We start from the raw sequence: 19,182 nt of genomic DNA, 5'->3' as shown, positions 1-19,182 counted from the left end.
TAAATGGGCTCTCAGGCCCCATCGAAGGCGTTACTGACCCCATACAGGGGTTTCAAGCCCCTCAGCTGGGTCTCAGGCTCCGTACAGGGGGTCTCAGACTCCGTACAGGGGGTCTCGGGCCCCTCACGGGGGTCTCAGACTCCGTACAGGGGGTCTCGGGCTCCTCACGGGGGTCTCGGGCTCCTCACGGGGGTCTCGGGCCCCTCACGGGGGTCTCGGGTCCCTCACGGGGGTCTCGGGCTCCTCACGGGGGTCTCGGGTCCCTCACGGGGGTCTCGGGCTCCTCACGGGGGTCTCGGGCCCCTCACGGGGGTCTCGGGCTCCTCACGGGGGTCTCGGGTCCCTCACGGGGGTCTCGGGTCCCTCACGGGGGTCTCGGGTCCCTCACGGGGGTCTCGGGCTCCTCACGGGGGTCTCGGTCACGCCGCCAGGGGGCGCTCTGCTCCCCAGTGCCGTCCGCGCGCGGTGGCGCCCCCGGTGGGCGGGGCCGGGCCTGGCTGCGCCGCCATTGGCCCCTCCCGGCACGGCCGCGTGCGCCCGCCAAAGCGTTCCGGGCGGGAACGGGGGTGGCGGCGCGTTCCGGGTGGCGCGTTCCGTTCCGCCTTCCCCCCCGCCCCGGGAGCGGCCTCAGCGGCGGCGGCGGCGACGGCGGCGGGAGGGCCTGGGGGCCGCTCCGGGCCGGGCCGTGCCAGGCCGCCCATGGAGTCTCTCGTAGGTAACGGCGGGCCCCCGCTCGGCCTCGGGAAAGTTTTGGCGGGGCCGGGCCTTGGGGCGGCGTCGGCGGCGCCCGCGGGGTCATGGCGCGGCCTCAGGGGGCGGCGAGGGCGGGTCCCGGTGTCGGTCTCGGGATGCGGGTTCTGGGGTCGGTCTCGGAGGTCGTCTCGGGGTACGAGGGTGGGTCCCGGGGTGCGGGTCCCGCCTCAGCCCGGAGAGCTGCGGGGCCGGGGCCGGAGGGCTCCCCCCGCCCGTTCCCGGTGCGGAGCCCCCCGGGCTGTCCCGCCGCTGGAGCCACCGCCAGGGGAGGCGACGACCCCGCTGCCCCTGGGGCAGGGGAGTGACATTTTCCTGGTCCCGGCGACTTGGAGCGAAATAATTGTCCTCTTGGTACTTTCTTTCCCCTGGGAGCGCCGGGATGTGCGGCCGGCTGCCCGGTCCAGGCTGGGCTCGCTCCCGGGGTCCCTTGCCGAGCGGGGAGAGTCCTGAGCGGCCGCCGGGGCCGGGCTCGGGTCCGTCGGCAGCGAAACACGAGCTCAGAAACAACCCTGCGAGTCCCGATCCGTGAGGAAAGGGAGTTCTCGTCTGGCTCATTCCCCGCTGCCTCGCCGGTGTCCGTCCGTGTTGTCGATGTGAGCGAGGAGCAGCTCCTGGCCCCAGATCCCCAGCTCCGGGGAAGCTGTCCCGAGGCCTTGGCGGACGCTCATGGTAGCGGGACGGAGCCTCTCGGGAGCTGGGTTGGATCTCAGTGCAGCCGGAATGCTGCGGGGCCCCTCGGCTTTCCTGTCTGTGAAAGGGGCACCTGGGGTGGCTCCGGGCAGGAGCCGGGCACCTCCGGGTTCCTAACGGCCTCGTCTGCTGAAGTCACGGAGCTGGAAAGTCCAAACTTCCAGCCGGGATTCTTCGCTCTGAATCACTGGCACCGCTGGGTTTTATCTTCCTGACCTGGCACATGTCCATGCTGAGTCGTTCTTTGGGGAAATGAGATGTTTAAACTACCTAAAGGTGGTTTTGTGCTAAGGAAGCTTCTGGAGTGGAGATGGTGTGGCCACTTGTGGATGCAGTGTTGGATGTGTCTGAAGGGGCAGCTGTCAGGATACACATCCTGCATCTCCCGTGTGTGCTTCAGGTGTGAGACCCTTGTCAGCCCCTGGTGTGGGCAGAGGCATCCGAATTCCACTGGGATGGAGCACGGCTGGGGATGGGAGAAGGAGCCGTGTGCCCAAATCGCTTAAAATTTAGGACTCTGCTCTTCCTGGTGCTTTAGTATAGATTGTTTTGGTTTTCTGTTGGAATTTATTTAATTTTCTGCTGGTATTTGTAGTGAATCTGTGCCACTCGGTGCCGGGATGTGGCTCTTCTGTCTGTGGGGGAGTGCTGGGAGATGCTCGGGCCCTCAGTTGGCACTTCAGCTCTCACAGTCCTGAGTTACACCCTGAACTCATCCCTGCAAATGACTGAAAATGGATTTTCCTTGTGGGAGGAGCATTGGGTTGAAATATTCTGGGGAGAAAATGCGCGGAACTGGTGATGAAGCTGCTGTGGCCTCGATTGCAGAGGGGACACTTGGAGCATCCCCCTGGGATACAGGCAAGGACAGCGTGTGCCAAGGCACAGCTCTTGCAGAGAACCAGGGTCAGGCTGGAAATAGTCACGGCCTGGTTTAGGGAGAACTTGGCTCAAAGGGAATTTCTTTGGTGCAGACACCGAGAGAACTGAGTTTGTTGTCAGTGCTTCATTAGAGAATCCTATAATTTTGGGAGCAAGAGGAATTGATAACCAGGAGGGATAATGATGGTGGGACAGAGCCTGGATTTGATGGAGCTGCTGTGTTTGTTCAGCTTTTATCTGTCTTGGAGGTGTCAATCTGGTGGGGTCTTCAGCCCAAGGTTCAGGATAACCCGGGTATTGGGAGGAGCCCAGCTGTGTCTGGAGCACTGGGAAGCAGCCGGAGCTCTGGAAAAAACGGGATAAAGCTGTTCATTGAAGCACTGAAGCTTTATAAAAATGGTATGATTTCCATAACTGCCGCTTCACTCCCGCTCTGACTCGTGAGCACCAGCGTGGTTTTAGGAGCCCCTTTACCCTGCTGGGAAAGCTCATTTGCAGGGATTATGTGCTGTCCTTTTGGATTGTGCTAAAACTCTGCCGGAGGTTCCAGAGCCTGCGGTTCCCAGAATGGTAAATCTTGGAGAGCTGCTCCTGCCACGCATGAGGTGCAGCCACAGAGCCACATCCAGCACTGCCACAGCTGCCTGTGCCATCTGTTCCCCAACATCTTCATTCTTCCCTCTCGGACTGGCTTCCTTCTGCACTCATAGCTCCCCTCCTCTGGGCTGGGGGGCTGATGAGCTCCACGGGTGTCCTGCACCATCAGTTTTATCAGGAATAGCTGTTTTTAGTTGATGATGATGATAAGCCGGGTTGATTCCCGTCCTGGAAGAGGCAGGAGCTGCATGGTCTGTGGCCCATCCAGCGCTTCCGGACGGAGCTTAGTGAGCACAGCACAGGTGTCAGGTCAGGACGGGAGCCGTTAATCTCGGCGCGGCGTGCGGCTGTTCCGGCGGCGTTAGGTAACCTGCTGGGCCAGGACAGGGATGTGGGATGGCATGGAGGCAGCCCCCCCTGTTCTGGGGAGCAGCAGGAAGCCAGAAACCTCCTTCAGGAGCATCAGGACAAGCTCGCTTGGTCCTCATGGAGAAGCTCATTTTTCTCATTGTTACTCCAGTAGGGTCCAAGTGGGAGCTGCTCCCATGTCCCACCTGCAGGTCCCAGCATGGCCTTTCCCCTTGGGACCCCCTGCTTAGCACTGAGTGCTGCCAAATCCCTGGGATTTGGAGGATTCGGGCTTTAGGAGTTTGATACGTGCTGGTTTGCCACTCTGCTGCAGCTCCCCAATGTTGGGAGCAAAAACATCCGTGTGGATCTGGCAGGATCAAATTTCCCATGGATTTGGGCACCTCCTGCCTCACCTGAAGCTCGCTGAGGGTCTGGCCTGGGGTTCCCCGTGTCCCTGTGGGGATGGGATGTGGCAGAGGGGCTGGGCTGGGAGGAGAGCCCTGGGAGTGGAGTCCTGGCTTCCAGCTTGGTTCCTGCCCTCGGCAAAACATCACGTGGCAGATCTAGGAGAGAGACATCAGAGTTTGCTGCTCCTGAAATATTTCTGGAAGTCTCTTTATAAACATGCTGGAGCCACCGGTTGTGGCCGACCTTGGGTCAGGATTTGGCCCTAACAAAGAGAATTATTTCCTGTTTCTGCAGTATGTTCAGCACGATTGAAGTTTAACAAAATAAGGGAATTAAAGCGCCATAAATTCCAGTCTGGATCTTTGAACGGATCTGGTTTTGCTGCTTCACATTTGGTTCTGGTTCTTCACTAAAGTGAAGAACTGCTTCACTTTAGTGAAGTTTATTTCCCCCAGGATGGAGCCGAGTGACACTGAGCTCTTGCACGTTGTGTCCTCTTGAATTCCTCCCTTGGTTTCCTGATGATGTCAGGGCAGGGAGTGCAGTGCTGCAGGGAGGGCCAGGACGTTCTGCTGCTCTTGGTGAGTCTCTTCCCGAACCTGGCATGTGACCATTGGAGCTGCCCTGGGAAAGGCCGTAGGCAGAAAGAGAGAGGAGGCTCCGGAGGGTTTTATGACTTTCCCCTTATTTTGGGTGGACATTTGTTGTTAAAAGTCTGAATTCCTGTTAGGAAGGATTTGCAGGCTGCTGGGATTGGCTAAACCCGGCTTTGTCCCATTCCTAGAGGCGGAACTGGGCAGATTCCTGCTGCCTGGAAGGCTGAAGGTTGGTGTCAGTGCTGGGTGGATCTGCTGGCATGTTGGGATAGGGCTTTCGCTGGGTTCCCATGGGTGTGAGACCATGGAATGCTGCTTGCATGGAGCGCAGCTCCTGGTCCGAGCGATGTGCGACTCCAGCACAGCTGATCACTCCTCACTTCCAGCAGGAGCGTTAGTTACCGTGCTCAGGCCCTGTGGAAGTGTGGGGGGATATTTGTTAAACATTTGCTGAAAAGCCTGCTGGTGTGTCCTGCAAAGAACTGTTGGGATCGCCAGGATCACAGGAACAACTGGGCTTAGTCCTAAATAGATGTTTTCCACATATTTCTGGTTGGAATGTGCCAGGAACACTCACTTTGGATTACACCCAGCCGTGCTTCATCCCCGTGTGCTCCCAGGGGCTTTGGGGCATGCTCAGCACCTGCTCCATTGCTGGGGGATGGATTTGCAGTTGTGGATCTCCTGGGGCTTGGATTTCCTACCTGGGCTCATATTTCCAACCTGTTCTGGAGGGAGGGAAGAGGAGAGGGCATTTCCCTTCCACAAGGAAAGGGAAATAATCAGTAACTCTGGGGTGGGGACATTTCTCTGTCGGAACCCTCAGTAAATCTCCAACAAGCTTTGTTGGATCCAGAGTTTTCCATCTGTGTTTTCCCTGGCATTTTTTTGCACGCGGGAGTTCAGAATGCCAAGGACGAGGGGGTGGGATGTGCTTCTTGTTCCCTCCCCAAACCTCCACTGCGTGTGCTGAGTTTTCATTTTCACTGGAATTCCACGCCCGCCTGAAGGGAGTTTTACCCATTCTTGCAGCCAGTTTCATCCTGGAGCTGCTGCTTGTTCCTGCAGCTCTTGCCAGGGATTAGAGGATCCAAACGTGCGACTCCTAATTAGGGATGTTCCCTAAATTGGTGGAGTAAGAGCAGGAATCACTGCCAGATTGTGCTCCTGGAATGCACTGGGCTTTGGCATCACTTCTTGCAACGCAGCTCCTGGCTTGCTCCAGCAGGGAAGGAATACAGAGTTTTTCTGGGAGGAGGAACTTAATAGCCACACGACTGTGGGAGTGGGAATGGTGTTTTTCCAGCAAAGCCAAGAAATTTGAGGTTAAAGACTGGACGTAACGGTTGCTTGTGGGGAATTGTGCTGTTAGGGAATTTCACCCACCTTTAAGGATAATCTTGGAAAAAAAACATTTCAAGGCACCCAGGGGGTTTTGCCCATCTTTAGGGATAATCCTGAAAAAGAGACTTTATTTCCTGGGTACCAGGAAAACAACCAGATTTGTTCATATGCCACACAATCCTGAAATTTGCTCTTATGCTCAGTACACCAGCAGCTCCCTCTGCCAGCCTTCCCAGATTTTCCCCTTCCAGATTTTCAGCTCAGCATAAATTTTTTTACCATTCTTTTCTGTTCCTTGATGGCAGAATTTTTATCGTAGACTTTAACTGCAAAACCCCAAATTCCATGGAGCACTTTGCTGATCTGGACTCCAATGGATGAGGCTGCTCTTCCTTTCCCTCTCTGCCCCGAGGAATGCGGAAAATCAGGATTTGAAGGCATGGCAGGAGCACACGCCTTCCACAGGCTCAGAACCTGACAAAATCCAGATTTACGAATAGATCTGTGGTTTTGTTCCCTTCTGGGAAGGAGCTCTGGAGTCAAAGGAGCCTGGCAAGGGGCTCTGGAGTGGAAAGGAGCTCTGTCTGGACATTGATTTTTTCTGCAAGAGGAATTTGGATTGTTTCATTTGGTTTGGCTTGTTTTTTGGCTTGAAAGGGGCTTTTTAAAATGTATTTTTCTTAGGACACATCTCCTAGTTCTAGCATTTTGTCCTTACTTCCCCTTCCCTGCCTCACAGCTGGGGTGCTTGGAGTGGAATGGGACAAGGATTTGCTTCCTGTAAATGTACAGGAGAAACTTCCTGCTTTTTCATTGCTCCCAAATACTCATATATTATATAATTTATTCCTGGATCCTTATTCCTAATTTGGAAAGAAAAGCTCCACCACCTTTGAGATGAGAATTGGGTTTAGTTTGTGAATTTTCCAAGGAAATGCCCTTTGCTGGTTGCAGCAAAGTGGGTGTTGTTCTTGCCATTCCCAAAGAATGAACCAGCAGTCCCAAGCACAGTTAATTTTCGGGGGAGGTTTACATCCCCCTCAGCTCATTCCCGACCGGGATGTGCAGTCCAGGCTTGCTCTTGGTGTCGTTCCCAGACTGATGCCGAGGAGCCGATCCGGTGCCGCTGACTCCACCTGGCCTCGGCTATGGACATCGTCCTGTCGGATTTTGTCCGCTCAACAGGGGCAGAGCCGGGGCTGGCCAGAGACCTCCTTGAAGGTATGGAAAACTGGGAATAATGAGGGAAGTGCCCGGGGTGGCTGACGGTGAGCCAGGAGGAAGAAGGGTTGGAAGAGGGTGAGGGAGCTGGGGTCAGAATAGTTTCCGACACGGACGTTTAGGAAGTGCCTCGGTTTCCGTGCCGGGTGAGGGGACCAGCGCTGCTCCCTTCCCATCCAGGCAAGAACTGGGACCTGAGTGCGGCGCTGAGCGACTTCGAGCAGCTCCGGCAGGTGCACGCTGGGAACCTCCCGCACTCCTTCAACGAGGGCCGCGGGGCCCGGCCCCCGGAGCGGGAGGTGGCGCGGCCGGGGAGGCCCCCGCTGCAGCGCCAGGATGACATCGTGCAAGGTCAGGGTCCTGGAGCCAGAGGCATCTCCCAGATCCCTGTGCCAGAGTGATCCGCTCACTGCCAGAACCGCAGAGCTTTGGTGCTGGCCAGATTTGCTGCTCCTGCCCCACTTTGCTGTTTGCTCTTCCTTCTTTCCCCTAGAGAAGCGCCTGTCCCGAGGCATCTCCCATGCCAGCTCCACCATCGTGTCCCTGGCCCGTTCCCACGTCTCCAGCAACGGCAGCAGCAGCGAACACCTGCTGGAGATGCCCATCTGCACCTTCCAGCTGCCTGACCTCACTGTGTACTCCGAGGATTTCCGCAGCTTCATCGAACGGGATCTTATTGAGCAGTCCATGCTGGTAGCACTGGAGCAGGCTGGTGAGTGCTGGATCCGTGCTGGTGGCGTGTGCCGTGGGCAGCTGGGCAGTGTCACCCATGGGAGCACCCCGGGATAGCACATGAATGCATATCCAACAGGGAACATTCCAGCATTTTTAGGACCTGGTGCAAGGGCTGAGTAGGAGCCGCTTCCCTTCACCCATGGAACCTGAGTGTAAATAACCCAGGGCTGTTACCACTGTGCACAGTTGAGAGGGAAAACACCCCAAAACTGGCATTGTCTCACCCTTGGAGCATCCCAGTGCTCCATCCTGCCCATCCCACTGAGAGACTGGGAAAAGGGAATTCCTGTGTAACACATCCTGCATTGATTACAGACCCTGGAGGTTGATGCTGCTGCTCCAGTGCCTGCTGGAGGAGGAACCCCCTGCTTTGCTTTCCATCAGGTTCCTGAAGAGCTGCCAGGGGGTCTGTAAATGAGGGACATTTGTGCTGGCAGGGAAAAACCTCATCCCTGGAACCAGGATGGTTCCTGTGGGCAGGGGCAGGATGCTGTGAGGGATCTCAGGAGGGTTTACAGCCCCCGCTGTTCCCGTGGTGCTGCACATACCAGAAAACACGTTATCCTTAGGGATAACAGACACTCTGGGGGCCCAACTTCTCCCTCTCCTGCTCAGGAGTTGCTGTAAGAAATATTCTCATGTTTTGGGAATGAGCACTTGATCCCAGCGATCCCATTACACTGTCACGCCCTGCGGTGACAGCAGCTGCTGGCTCTGGTGCAGATCAACCCCAGATCTCATCCCAGCAGAGCCAGGGGTTGGGTTCCTGTGTCCCAGCACAAACGGGGTGTGGGGCTGGGGGTTGCTGGGTGCTTCATCCGTGGGCTGGGGGCATTTCAGGTGTGCTGAGATGCCATTAATGAGAAGGAATTTAGAAATTCAGTTTTAGAAAATGCCTTTCGGAGACTTGAATGTCTGTGGGTTGTTATAAATGAGTGTTTTGTCTGTAACAAAGGGCTGTAGTGCAGCTATGAAATATTCCAAGCTGGATTCCAAGTAGGGTTTTGAGCCTGGTGCTGTGATATACAGAGACTCCAGTTATTAATTTAGCACACACCGTCCTTAGGGGATTAAGGAAATATTTTATAGCCCAATAAATGTTCAGATCCTCTTCTCCATGTATTCAGAGGTCCTGTTACACCATTGTGGCAGAGTAAGTGCTTTAAAAGTGGCTGTAAACTTCAATGAGATCCTCTGGGAATGCTTTGAATGTGCTTGGGGTGGTATGGAAAGGTGGTGCAGGTGGAATCTTGGCCCTCAATGGAGCCTTGGCATCCTTTGACACAAACCCTTGTGGATCGGGAGTTGGGCCTTGCTTGCTCTGAGTTGGGAAGCTGCAGAGTGGGTTTGCTTGTGGCACACGGGGAGGAGAAGTCCATGGTGCCTCACCTGAGGATATTAGGGGAAAAAAATCACGAAGAACTGAAAGATCCTGATCCTGGTCCTTCACCTCTACCAGGGAGAAACCCCTGCTGGTCTCTGGGTGCCACACAGGGCGATGAACGGTGTCTGTGTTGGATCCCTGGGACGCTCCCTGTGTCACCAGCGAGAGTGGATTCCCGGTAGCCTTGGGGAAGCCATTTGTGGTTTGGATGAGGCAATCCTCCCTTCAGGCTGGGCAGAGCCATCAGCTCCTTCCCTGACCTGTTCAGGTGGCTCCTGCTGGAAGATACGATGGGATTTCCCCAAACACCCTGTGGGGACAAACAGGGTTACCCTGTGGGGTAACATAGGGTCATGGTGCTGGATGCAGAGGGAGCTTCTGGATGCCAGTGGACTTTTCCTGTGTGCAGATCTGTTGCCACCATGGCCATTCTGGGAAGATCCCTCAGGCTCCTAAATCCAGCTGATTTCCCTGCAGAGCTCTCAGGGCTGGCTCTTACGAGCCACACACAGAGAAATGTGTTGTTTTCAATACTTCTGGGCAGCCTCTCGGCCTTTCCGCCGCCTTGACGGGAGCAAAACATTGGGAGGAGGGCTGGGCGTGCAGTTCCTTTGGAGACGACTTCTCTTGCGTAACTGGAGTCAGTGCAAACACTTGGGCACAGAAATACCTCTCCAAGGTGTGTCCCCTCAGATCTGACTTGGGCAGAGGTTGCGCAGCCTCCGAAGCACCAACCAGACATGCAGATTCCATGGAGAAGAGCATCAAATCCTGCAGGAATGAGGAAAAATGGATAAGAAGGAGCTCTCAGTGCTGCCCCAGCAGCGTTACGTGTGGGACAGCTCCTGTGAGGCGCTGCGTTTGCTCCCCTGGCCCTGGGCCACTTGGCCAGGCTCCCGACTCCTCCGTGCCAGGAGTATATTGTTGGGAATATTGAGGGAACAGCCGGCTTCTCCTTGCAGAGCCATTGTCCCAGGCTCAGTGCAGAACGCTCCCAGCTCTGGCGGGTCCCTTTCCTGGCGCTGGGGACAGGAACAACCTGCCTGTGTCATGCTGAACCTCGTGGGTTTTGTTTTCTAGTGTTTGGGGCTGTTTTAAGCCCTGTTTTCTGCATTCAGTTCCTCTCCAGCTGCCCTGCTTGAGGTTGTACAAAGCATTCCCAGCAATCCTATGTCTGTACTGGGATCCTTGCTCCAGAGGAAGGAGAGGCTCTTTGGAAACGATGGGAAAGGGCTGGTTTCCTGCAGGAGAAATTTAAATACAACTTGGAAACCTAAACAGCCTCATCCAGCCAAAAAACTGCCTGTTACACAGGATCCAAAAATCCTGGAAAATACGGCAGCCAAGGAGGGATGCTGAGGGCAGGGCAAGATACAGACGGGGGCTTCAGAGTCCTGATCCAGCCCGGCTTTGCTCCCTTGGGAAGGGCTGAATCTACAGCCACACTGGGCTCACTGGGCATTTTTCCCTGCCTTCTATTTTTAGCTGCTCTTGACTTGAATCACCACAATGACCCAAAATTCCCAGTCTAAAGTGCTGTCGGTTTGTATTTGCAGCAGGAAAGCTGCTGGGATCAGCAGAAATCCTGGAGTATTCTGCCTAAAAAACAATGAGCAGGGAAACCCGGCCATGTGAGAGTTGAAACTGGAGGGACTTGGTTCCAAGAAGCAGAAAAAGGCTGGTTTTCCCTGGAGAAGTTGTTTGTGTTCCTGGACACATTTTCAGCCTGATGGGCTATGGGGAGGGAAATAAGGGGTGTGGGGGAAAAACAGATAGAGGAAAACTGGTCTGGGTGGAAGTCCTGGCTCCTGTTTGTGTGTAATTCTGATATGTGTGACCCCTAATTCAGCCCAGTCTTTTCCTGGCATCCCTGGGGAGTTTTGCAGCTCCAGCCTCCTCCTTTTGTTGCTTTGTCGCCGTCCTGACTCCTCCCCTCCCCAGTCCTGGGATGGGTCTGTACCTTCCCACCTGTCCAGGCGCTCCCCCACTGGTTCAGCTGGTTTTTGGCTGTGGTTTCAGAAGGGCTGAGCCCCTCAGTGCCCCCCAGGGTTCCCTAGTCCATGTTATGCCATGGTTTCATGCTCTCCCAAATTTCCCCAGGGCGTCTCAACTGGTGGGTGACGGTGGATCCGAGCTGCCAGCGGCTGCTGCCCTTGGCCACCACTGGCGATGGGAATTGCTTGCTCCATGCTGCCTCCCTGGGTAAGGCTTTGCTTAATCCCCAGGGAAACAGCCAACCAGTCCCTGGACAAGAGCCCAGATCCCCCTTTGGGAGCAGGACCCACCTGTTCTAGTGGGAAACCAGGATGCCGCTGCTCCTCTGGCTGCAACAGCATTGGTGGGCAAGAGCAGTCGCAGTGCTTGGGCTATAGGAGTGGGATGGTTTGAAGGGAAGGGGCTGCCAGCAGCTTGTATGCTTCTCAAATCCTTCTCCCCCTCTGTCTGGCAAGTTTCCCTGGATTGCTGAAGGAAATGTGGGACAATGGAGCAGCCCCTTCCCTTCCCTGGCGCATCTGTGCAGGGAGCTCAGTGGGTCAGGGAGTGACACTAGCCCTTCCTGACCTTTCAGTCCGTTCCTCCTCCCTGCAGGTATGTGGGGCTTCCATGACCGGGATCTCATGCTCCGGAAATCCCTCTACACCCTGATGGACAAGGGAGTGGAGCGGGAGGCGCTGAGGCGGAGATGGCGCTGGCAGCAGACGCAGCAGAACAAGGAGGTGGGAGCCAGCTGAATGCTGCTTTGGGCCCTCTTTGCCAAGGGGAACATCCTGTGGGTTTGGGAGGTGCTTCCTGTCGGGTCTGGAATTTTGGGCAGCTCCTTGCTGTGCCATTGGACTGTGCTGCGGTAAAGGGTGTCCTGCAGTCAGAGCTGGAGCAGAATGAAAAGGTCTTGGGACAAGTGACAGGACAAGGGGAATGGATTTAAATTGAGAGGGGAAGTTTGGATGAGTATTGGGAAGCACTTTTGAGGACGTGGTGCACAGTATGTTGATTGTTTTTGCATAAACCCATAGGGGAAAGTTGTGCTGTGGGTATAAACCTGCGCTGGAGCAACTGGAAGAGTTTCACTTGGAGGATTTTGGGTTCTCTTTGCTGTTTTTCAGTCTGGCCTGGTTTACACGGAGGAGGAGTGGCAGAAGGAGTGGAATGAGCTGATCAAATTGGCATCCAGTGAGCCCCGCGTGCACTACGGCACCAACGGCGGCGGCTGCAGCGGGTACGGAGCAGAGAGCACATCCAGGTTTAAAACAGGGAATGTATTCCCTCAGGGCACAGCTCTCATGCTGCTCCAGGGCAGGGCAGTGGCTCTGTGGTACTCTGTCTCATTGGGGTGTCAGGGGAAGGACAAAGGATCCCGAGGAAACACAAGGCACATAGAGCATCCCAGGAAAGGATTTTGGTGCTGCACAGCCTCTTCTGTGGGGTAGCGCACGGACTGAGTAGGGAATGAATCTTTTCCTTATGTTGCTTGCTCTGAAATGAGAGAGTAACCCAGAGTTCTTGCCATCTCACTTCTGTTTCAAAGACACCTCCCTGCCACTGCTGTCCAGCTCCTTAGGTAAGGGACTCCCAGCAACGCCAGGCAGCAGCTGGGTGTTCCTTGGGCACAAGCCCTTGTCTTGGAGCAGGACGTTTTGGGAATCCACACCCTAAACCCTTAGATTAGTGCTGAGATCAGCCTTAGTGCTGCCCACCCACCTCTACATGGCTGACTGTGAAATCTCCTCCTGGTGTTGCAAAGCAAATGGTTGAATATCCAAGGGATGGCATTCAACTTCCCCTTTCCCCAAGGGTGGAGAGCTCAGAGGAGCCTGTGTACGAGAGCCTGGAGGAGTTCCACGTCTTTGTCCTGGCCCATGTGCTAAAGAGACCCATCGTGGTGGTGGCAGACACGATGCTGCGGGACTCGGGCGGCGAAGGTGAGACCTGCCTCACTTCCCAAAGCCTCTCTGATCTGTCCCCTTTTCCTTTCCATCCTGTATTTTCCTGGGGCCTCTTTGCCCTGAAGGCTGGACCTGGAATTGGGAATGGCACAGGGGGGAAAATTGGCCTGCTACCGGTGAACCCATAGAGGGGTCAGGGCCAGGCTTGGCTCCCAACCCAATTTCTGCTGCTTTAAGAGCATCCACACAAGGTTTTTTCTTTCTTCTACCTCTTTTGCCCCTATACACACATCTAGATATGGGAAATTCCGTTCCCTGGGTGGTGGATTTTCCACCATCAGTGTCAATTTCCTGTCAGAGAAGGTTAATCAATTTCCATCGTTCTGTGGGCAAAGTTTGTCTTGTGGGGAAGTGGAGGGCTTTTTATAGAAAATGCCAGTTTATTCTACACTTTAAATCCTACTGATGTAAAATAAACATCTATTTTGGGTTGTGGTTTTGTTTAATGTCCCCTTTGATGACAGATAATTGCAGGTGAGCCCTCAACTGAGGCAAATGGCTCATTCTGGCAGTTGCAGCACAAACAACTCTGAACTCTTGAACCTGTGACCAGAACTAACTGCTCTTGTTTCTTCCCAGCATTCGCCCCCATTCCCTTTGGGGGGATCTATCTGCCCCTGGAAGTCCCAGCCAACAAATGCCACCGGTCTCCACTGGTTCTGGCTTATGACCAAGCCCATTTTTCTGCCCTGGTCTCCATGGAGCAGAAGGAAAACACAAAGGATCAAGGTGGGTGATGAGATTCAGGTGAACAAAGCACTGAGGAGGAGTACTTTGGGGTGCTGGGGGGGAAAAGCTGGCCAGGACCCATTAACATGCACTGTCAGCCCAGAAAACCAACAGTGTCCTGACCTTGGAGCCCTTGCAGTGCCCAAAGGGGCTCCAGGAGCTGGGAGACACTTGGGACAGGGGCCTGGAGTGGCGAGACAAGGGGAATGGCTTCCCACTGACACAGGGCAGAGTTAGATGGGATATTGTGAAGAAGCTCTTCCTTTGAGGGTCATGAGGCATTCCATGGTGCTCTGAAGATTCCATGGTCCCAAGTACTGGCAGTCACTGGGATTTGCCATGAGGCCATTCCCATCAGAGGTGACAGTGCTCCTGGTGGGTGCTCAGAGTTGGCTCCAAGTGTGGAGTATTTGTCCTTTTGGGCTGTAAACGTGACCTTTCTATCCCGGGGCAGCTGTGATCCCCCTGACAGACTCTGAGCACAAGCTGCTCCCCGTGCACTTCGCCGTGGATCCCGGGAAGGAGTGGCAGTGGGGGAAGGACGACAGTGACAATGTCAAGCTGGCCAGGTTGGTGATCTGCAGGTGATCCAGGGTGAGGCTCCACGGAGGGTCTGGGTGATCTGCAAAGCAGAGAGGATGACGGGGTCAGTCCTGAGCCCAGTGGGGATTTCTTGTGGTGGATGAAAGTTGTGCCCAGGGAATGACACTCTTCATGGGATGGAGCAGCTTTTCCTTCATTTTCCTTCATTTTGATATGATTTGGGTGGGGCAGTGATACCTCACAAGCTTTATTCCCACATATTGTGAAGCTCTGGGCTGGGCATAGCTCAAAACACTGCCAGCAGTGGAAGATCTTCTGTCACAGTAGCACAACAAAGGTGTATTTTTCCATTCTCCACCAAATCCCTGTGTTGTGGGTCCCTAGAGTGGGTAGGGGGTGGCCAGCAAACCATGCCTGGTTTGGGTGAGACTTTGGGCAGGTCTCACCATGGTTTGGTCCCAGCAATTCCTGTGTCTGAGGCAGAAGCATTTTGTTTCCAACACTGAGGAATCTGATTTCTCCCTCTGGGTTTTCATTGAAAGGAATGCTGCATCATTGTCCCTTCTGTGCCATTGGACCTGCTGTAGGAAAACACCCATTTAGATACATAACACAAGGAATAATGTAAATATGGGGGGAGATACTTCCAGGTGGGAAATGGAAAATGGCTCTAACTTGTGGATTTACTCTGCTCCAATGCCAGCGTGACGCTGTCGCTGGAAGCCAAACTGCACCTGCTGCACAGCTACATGAATGTCCGATGGATCACGTTGCCTTGTGACATGCAGGTAAGGGGACCAGGGGGATCTTGTTTACCTATTAATTATTCAGCCCTCCTCTCTACAGCGAAGCTGGTGTAGGGCCTTACCTGGGGGCTCTGCCTCCTGTGGGGTTCTGTGCCCGCAGGAATTGTGGCTGATTCTGCTCAGAGAGCAGGGAAGTGACTCTGTTTTGCAGCTGGGCACCTTTTCCCTAGAGTTTTCCATGCCTCATTTCAGTCTTCACATGTCGCAGAAGCCCCTGTGCCCCTCAGGGATACCCCGTGTTCCAAACAAATGGGAGCTCTTGGTTCACGGCCACCTTGAGACTGGGACAAGTCTCACCCCCCTCTTCCCTGGCTTTGCATCTGAAACCTCGAGCAAGTGGAGGCATCATAGAATTACAGAACAGAAGCATAAGATCCTGGAGTAGCTCAGGTGGAAGGGGTGCCACAGGGATATTTAAGGATGTGCAGGATGCACCAGGGACACAGTGAGTGTCCCCTCCGTGTTCCAGGCAACACCACCTCCTCTGCTTCATGTTCCACCTGAAAATCTTTACCCAAGGAGTTTCTAGACTTTGATATTTGTCTTTCCTTCCTCCCCAGGCGCCTCTGGCTCAGCCAGAATCCCCCACGGCCTCCGCAGGTGATGACCCTCGCTCGGCAGCAGAGTCAGGCGAGTCGGACAAGGAGTCGGTGTGCAGCAGCTCTGCCAGCAACGGGGGCACCAGGGCAGGCAAGGACAGGGAGAAACCAAAGAAAGAGCGGGAGAAGGAGAAGGATAAGAAACGGGCAGACTCGGTAGCCAACAAGCTGGGAAGCTTCGGGAAGACTCTGGGCAGCAAACTAAAAAAGAACATGGGGGGCCTGATGCACAGCAAAGCTGTGAAGGGCAGCATGAGCAATGGGCAGGGAGACACCCTGGAGAAGAAGAAGAAAGGATCTCTGAAGACACGGAAAGACAGCAAAGAGGAATGTTCCCCAGGAGACTTAGCTCCTGCAGAGAAAACGTGTCCAGGTAAAGCAGCCCTGGAGAAGCCGTCAGATCCCTACAAGTACAGCAGCGACGTGCGGCTGAGCCTGAGCATCCTGCGCGCGGCCATGCAGGGCGAGCGCAAGTTCATCTTCGCCAGCCACCTCAAGACCAGCAGCCGGCACCAGTTCCAGGAGGAGATGATCCAGAGGTACCTCCTGGATGCTGAGGAACGTTTCCTGGCAGAGCAGCGGCAGAAGGAGGCGGAGAAGAAGGCTCTGGGCAGCGCTGCCCCGGCCAAGAGGCCAGAAGGGGAGGTGGGTGCCCAGCGGAGCGAGGAGGTGATGCCAAGCCCCGTGTTCTCCCAGCCACCCCCCACCTACCCTCCCCAGCCCCTGGAGCCAGCCGTGGCTGCTAAAATAGCCGCTTTTCCCGCCGGCTATTCCGGCGTTTTCACCTTCCCCAGGCCCTCCATGGGCAGTGCTGAGGGGCTGCACCCACCCAGCTGCCCTGAGGGCCGGCGGCAGCTGGCGGGGGGGCCCTGTGGGAGCGTCCCCCCCTATGCCACCCTGCCCCGCCACCACCAGGGCCGGCTCGGCCCCTGTCCCCCCGGCCCTGCCCACCTGGGCCGGTTCTCCCCCACGGACATGGACACCCAGCCTCCCTTCCCTGCGGAGTGCGAGGGCTCCGGCTGCCTCCCCCCGCACAGCAACGGCTGCCGGGAGTTCCTCCAGCAGGACAAGGCAGGAACAGCGGATAAAATGAGAAGCCAAGCCCTCTACAACATCCAGCAGACCAAGTGCAAACAGCCCAACTGCAGCTTTTATGGACACCCAGAGACTGGGAATTTCTGTTCCTGCTGTTACAAGGAGGAGCTGCGGCGCAGGGAGCGGGAGGCGCTGGTGCACAGGTTCTGATGCTCCCCCTGTGCGGATCCGGACCCCTGGAACGTGGGGGATGCAATAACAGAGATCCAGTTTGGTTTTACACCCACCCACGCTCCTCTCCCACTCTGCAGGAGGTGGGAGCAGGCGTTCGGCCGGATGGGCGTGGGGCTGGTGGGATTGACGGGGGGCAGGAGGGAGAGAGGGGGAACCCAGCCCCTGCTTTCCCAGAGCCCCTGCGAGGGAGGAGGAGGAGGAGGATTCCCAGGGGTGCCTGGGGACAGTGGGGGCTGCTCGGGTCGGAGCACAGGGTGAGAGGGGAGAATTCCTCAAAAACTCAATAAAGCAGACCAAAGCTTTGGGAGTGGGCAGGGGGAGCAGCTCCCACCAGGTCCTTCCCGCTTCCTGACCACCTGGGACCGAGCAAAAATGCCCCATTTTGAGCGTCACAAACCTTTTAATGGAATTTTTTAACACTGGTTTTATTCTGTATTTCTTCTTGCTGGTACTGAGCGACACCGTGTTGGAGTTGGACATTGGTGAGGTGAGGTGGGTTGGACGCCCCCCCACCCAGTCCTGGATGACTCCGAGCACCAGGATGGGCTCAGGGCTCTGTCCCCCCCCCTCCTACGGATTAGCTCAAGTCTGGTTTTAAAATGTTGTTTTTAAACTCTTTCTGAGGCGGGGGGAGCCAGGGGATTGGAGGTTTCTCTTCCTGTGCAGAACCCCCAGCCCACAGGAGAGCTGAGGTGAGATCCTGGGTCAGCATCTCCTGCCAGGAATTCCCAGTGGCATGGGGCAAATCCCCCAGGAATACCCACTGGGAGGGGGTCCCAGAGCACCCCCAGTCCCGGGGTCACAGCCCCATATAACTCCTACTTGAGCACAGCTACTCTGTACTACCTCTGATCCTGATTAACTCGGCTCCGTTGTGCTGAGCCACCAACTGACCTTTAGGCTGCGGAATTAATCCATATTTTTGATAACAGGGCTAAAAAGCAGAACAATAAGGTAAAATCCTCCTGTGACTAATGTCCCGCGCCATTCCTGACCCCATCCCAGCTCCCTGGCTCCCAGGGTGGGATTCACTTTAGCACTGCGATGTTTGCACAGAATTCCTTGGGTTTTTTGGTAACAGCAGCTTCCAAACTGGGCCTGATCCTGCACGGAGTGAGGTGCAGCATTTCCTATCACATGGAAATAAAACAGGAGTTATATTCTTCAGCCAGAGCTTTACAACATTCCCTTGATTTTATTTTTGGGTTGATTTTCCAGAAGGCATCAAACTCTGCAACCCCTTCCTGCCCATGGCCATATCCAGGAGAAGGGATGGGGGCCTGGGCGGAGGAGCTGGAAGTGTGCTGAGCTTGGGGGATCACCCGGCACCTTACACTTGGCCCTAAAAATGTTAATTTAGACCTAAAGCCCCCTGAATTAAGGCCTTTCCTACACCTTAATGCCCCCAAATAAGGCCTTTCCTAGTGGGATCCTAACACTTTGAGACCAGCCAGCAATGCTCCTCGTCTGCAGATTTTTACACCCAAATTTCAGACACCCCAGGGATGGTTTGACTCCAGTGTGAGTTGTTTTCCCTGGTTTTATAAAATCCCTGAGCATGGCTGAAGCTGTGGGAAGGGGAGGGTGTGACACCCACTCCAGCTGGCTCCTTACCTCCGAACAAATTCCACATTTCTCCCTCAAACTGCAGGAATTCCAATGGACTTTAACCCCGGGGCAAGGGACATGCAGTGCTGGTTAAGTGGCACAGGCTTTGCCCCCAACTTGCTTCACCCCAAGTTTTAAGCTGAAATGGTTAAAACCCAACCCAAACCCTACACTATTTATGGGAACTTGGTTTAAATTCCAGTTTTTGATGTTTATTTTTCCCAAAATCGGAGCAGCAGCTTTATTTTGGCATCCCGGAAGCAGCTGGAGCAGGGATGCTCCAGGGCACGGGGGGGAAGGCGGGACGTGCTTCATCACTTGTTCCTTGGGGTTTGGGGGAGTTTCTCTCCTGTTTGGTTAGCTCCATCCCAGTGGATGCTGGGCTTGGGTGGGGATGGGAAGCCCCCAGAATTCCTCGCTGATTTGGTGGGGAGGAGAGAGAGGGAGAAGGCAGAAAACCTGTAGGAAAAGCACCAGTCCTGGAGGGAAAACTCAAAAACTGGAGAAGCACCAAACCTGCCCCCAGGAGGGATTTTTCCCTGGAGATGGGGATGGGGAGACTGTGGCGTGACCCCAAGGTCAAACTAAGTGCACTTACTGGTTGCTGCCATTGGATCCTGGTGGAGGAAAACTTTGTCTATCAGCGTGTGTAAAACCCATTAATGAGATTTGATTTGATTTTATTAGATGAGATTCACTTTCGCCATTCCCCGACCTCTTGGC

General features: G+C 55.2%; 1 protein-coding gene across 3 annotated transcripts; it reads left to right on the top strand.

Annotated features, from left to right (window-relative positions):
- The first annotated feature begins 574 nt into the window (after positions 1 to 574).
- On the top strand, positions 575 to 18,018 carry OTUD7B (OTU deubiquitinase 7B). 3 transcript variants are annotated; one of them, XM_058860475.1, is made up of 12 exons: positions 575 to 715; positions 6,719 to 6,842; positions 7,023 to 7,193; positions 7,336 to 7,554; positions 11,062 to 11,163; positions 11,551 to 11,678; positions 12,066 to 12,178; positions 12,754 to 12,881; positions 13,485 to 13,634; positions 14,089 to 14,203; positions 14,881 to 14,965; positions 15,544 to 18,018. In XM_058860475.1, the coding sequence occupies exons 2-12, from the start codon at positions 6,770 to 6,772 to the stop codon at positions 16,825 to 16,827; spliced, it is 2,568 nt and encodes an 855-aa protein (XP_058716458.1). In that variant the 5' UTR covers positions 575 to 715; positions 6,719 to 6,769; the 3' UTR covers positions 16,828 to 18,018. The 3 variants fall into 3 exon arrangements, with proteins under 3 accessions (XP_058716458.1, XP_058716460.1, XP_058716461.1); XM_058860477.1 differs by having other exon boundaries at positions 581 to 711; XM_058860478.1 differs by lacking the exon at positions 575 to 715 and adding an exon at positions 1,578 to 4,262.
- The last annotated feature ends 1,164 nt before the right edge of the window (positions 18,019 to 19,182 follow it).

This window comes from Poecile atricapillus, chromosome 33 (genome assembly GCF_030490865.1).
Source record: "Poecile atricapillus isolate bPoeAtr1 chromosome 33, bPoeAtr1.hap1, whole genome shotgun sequence".
Lineage (NCBI taxonomy): Eukaryota > Metazoa > Chordata > Aves > Passeriformes > Paridae > Poecile > Poecile atricapillus.
The sequence above is the reverse complement of the archived record's forward strand: the minus strand, read 5'-3'. Positions and strand labels throughout refer to the sequence as shown.

Bases quoted from the DNA above. Each gene is read 5' to 3' on its own strand.
- OTUD7B (XM_058860475.1), top strand. From the start codon at position 6,770: ATGGACATCGTCCTGTCGGATTTTGTCCGCTCAACAGGGGCAGAGCCG. The intron at 6,843-7,022 runs GTATGGAAAACT...CTTCCCATCCAG, and splicing joins GGCCAGAGACCTCCTTGAAG to GCAAGAACTGGGACCTGAGT. The intron at 7,555-11,061 runs GTGAGTGCTGGA...AAATTTCCCCAG, and splicing joins GGTAGCACTGGAGCAGGCTG to GGCGTCTCAACTGGTGGGTG.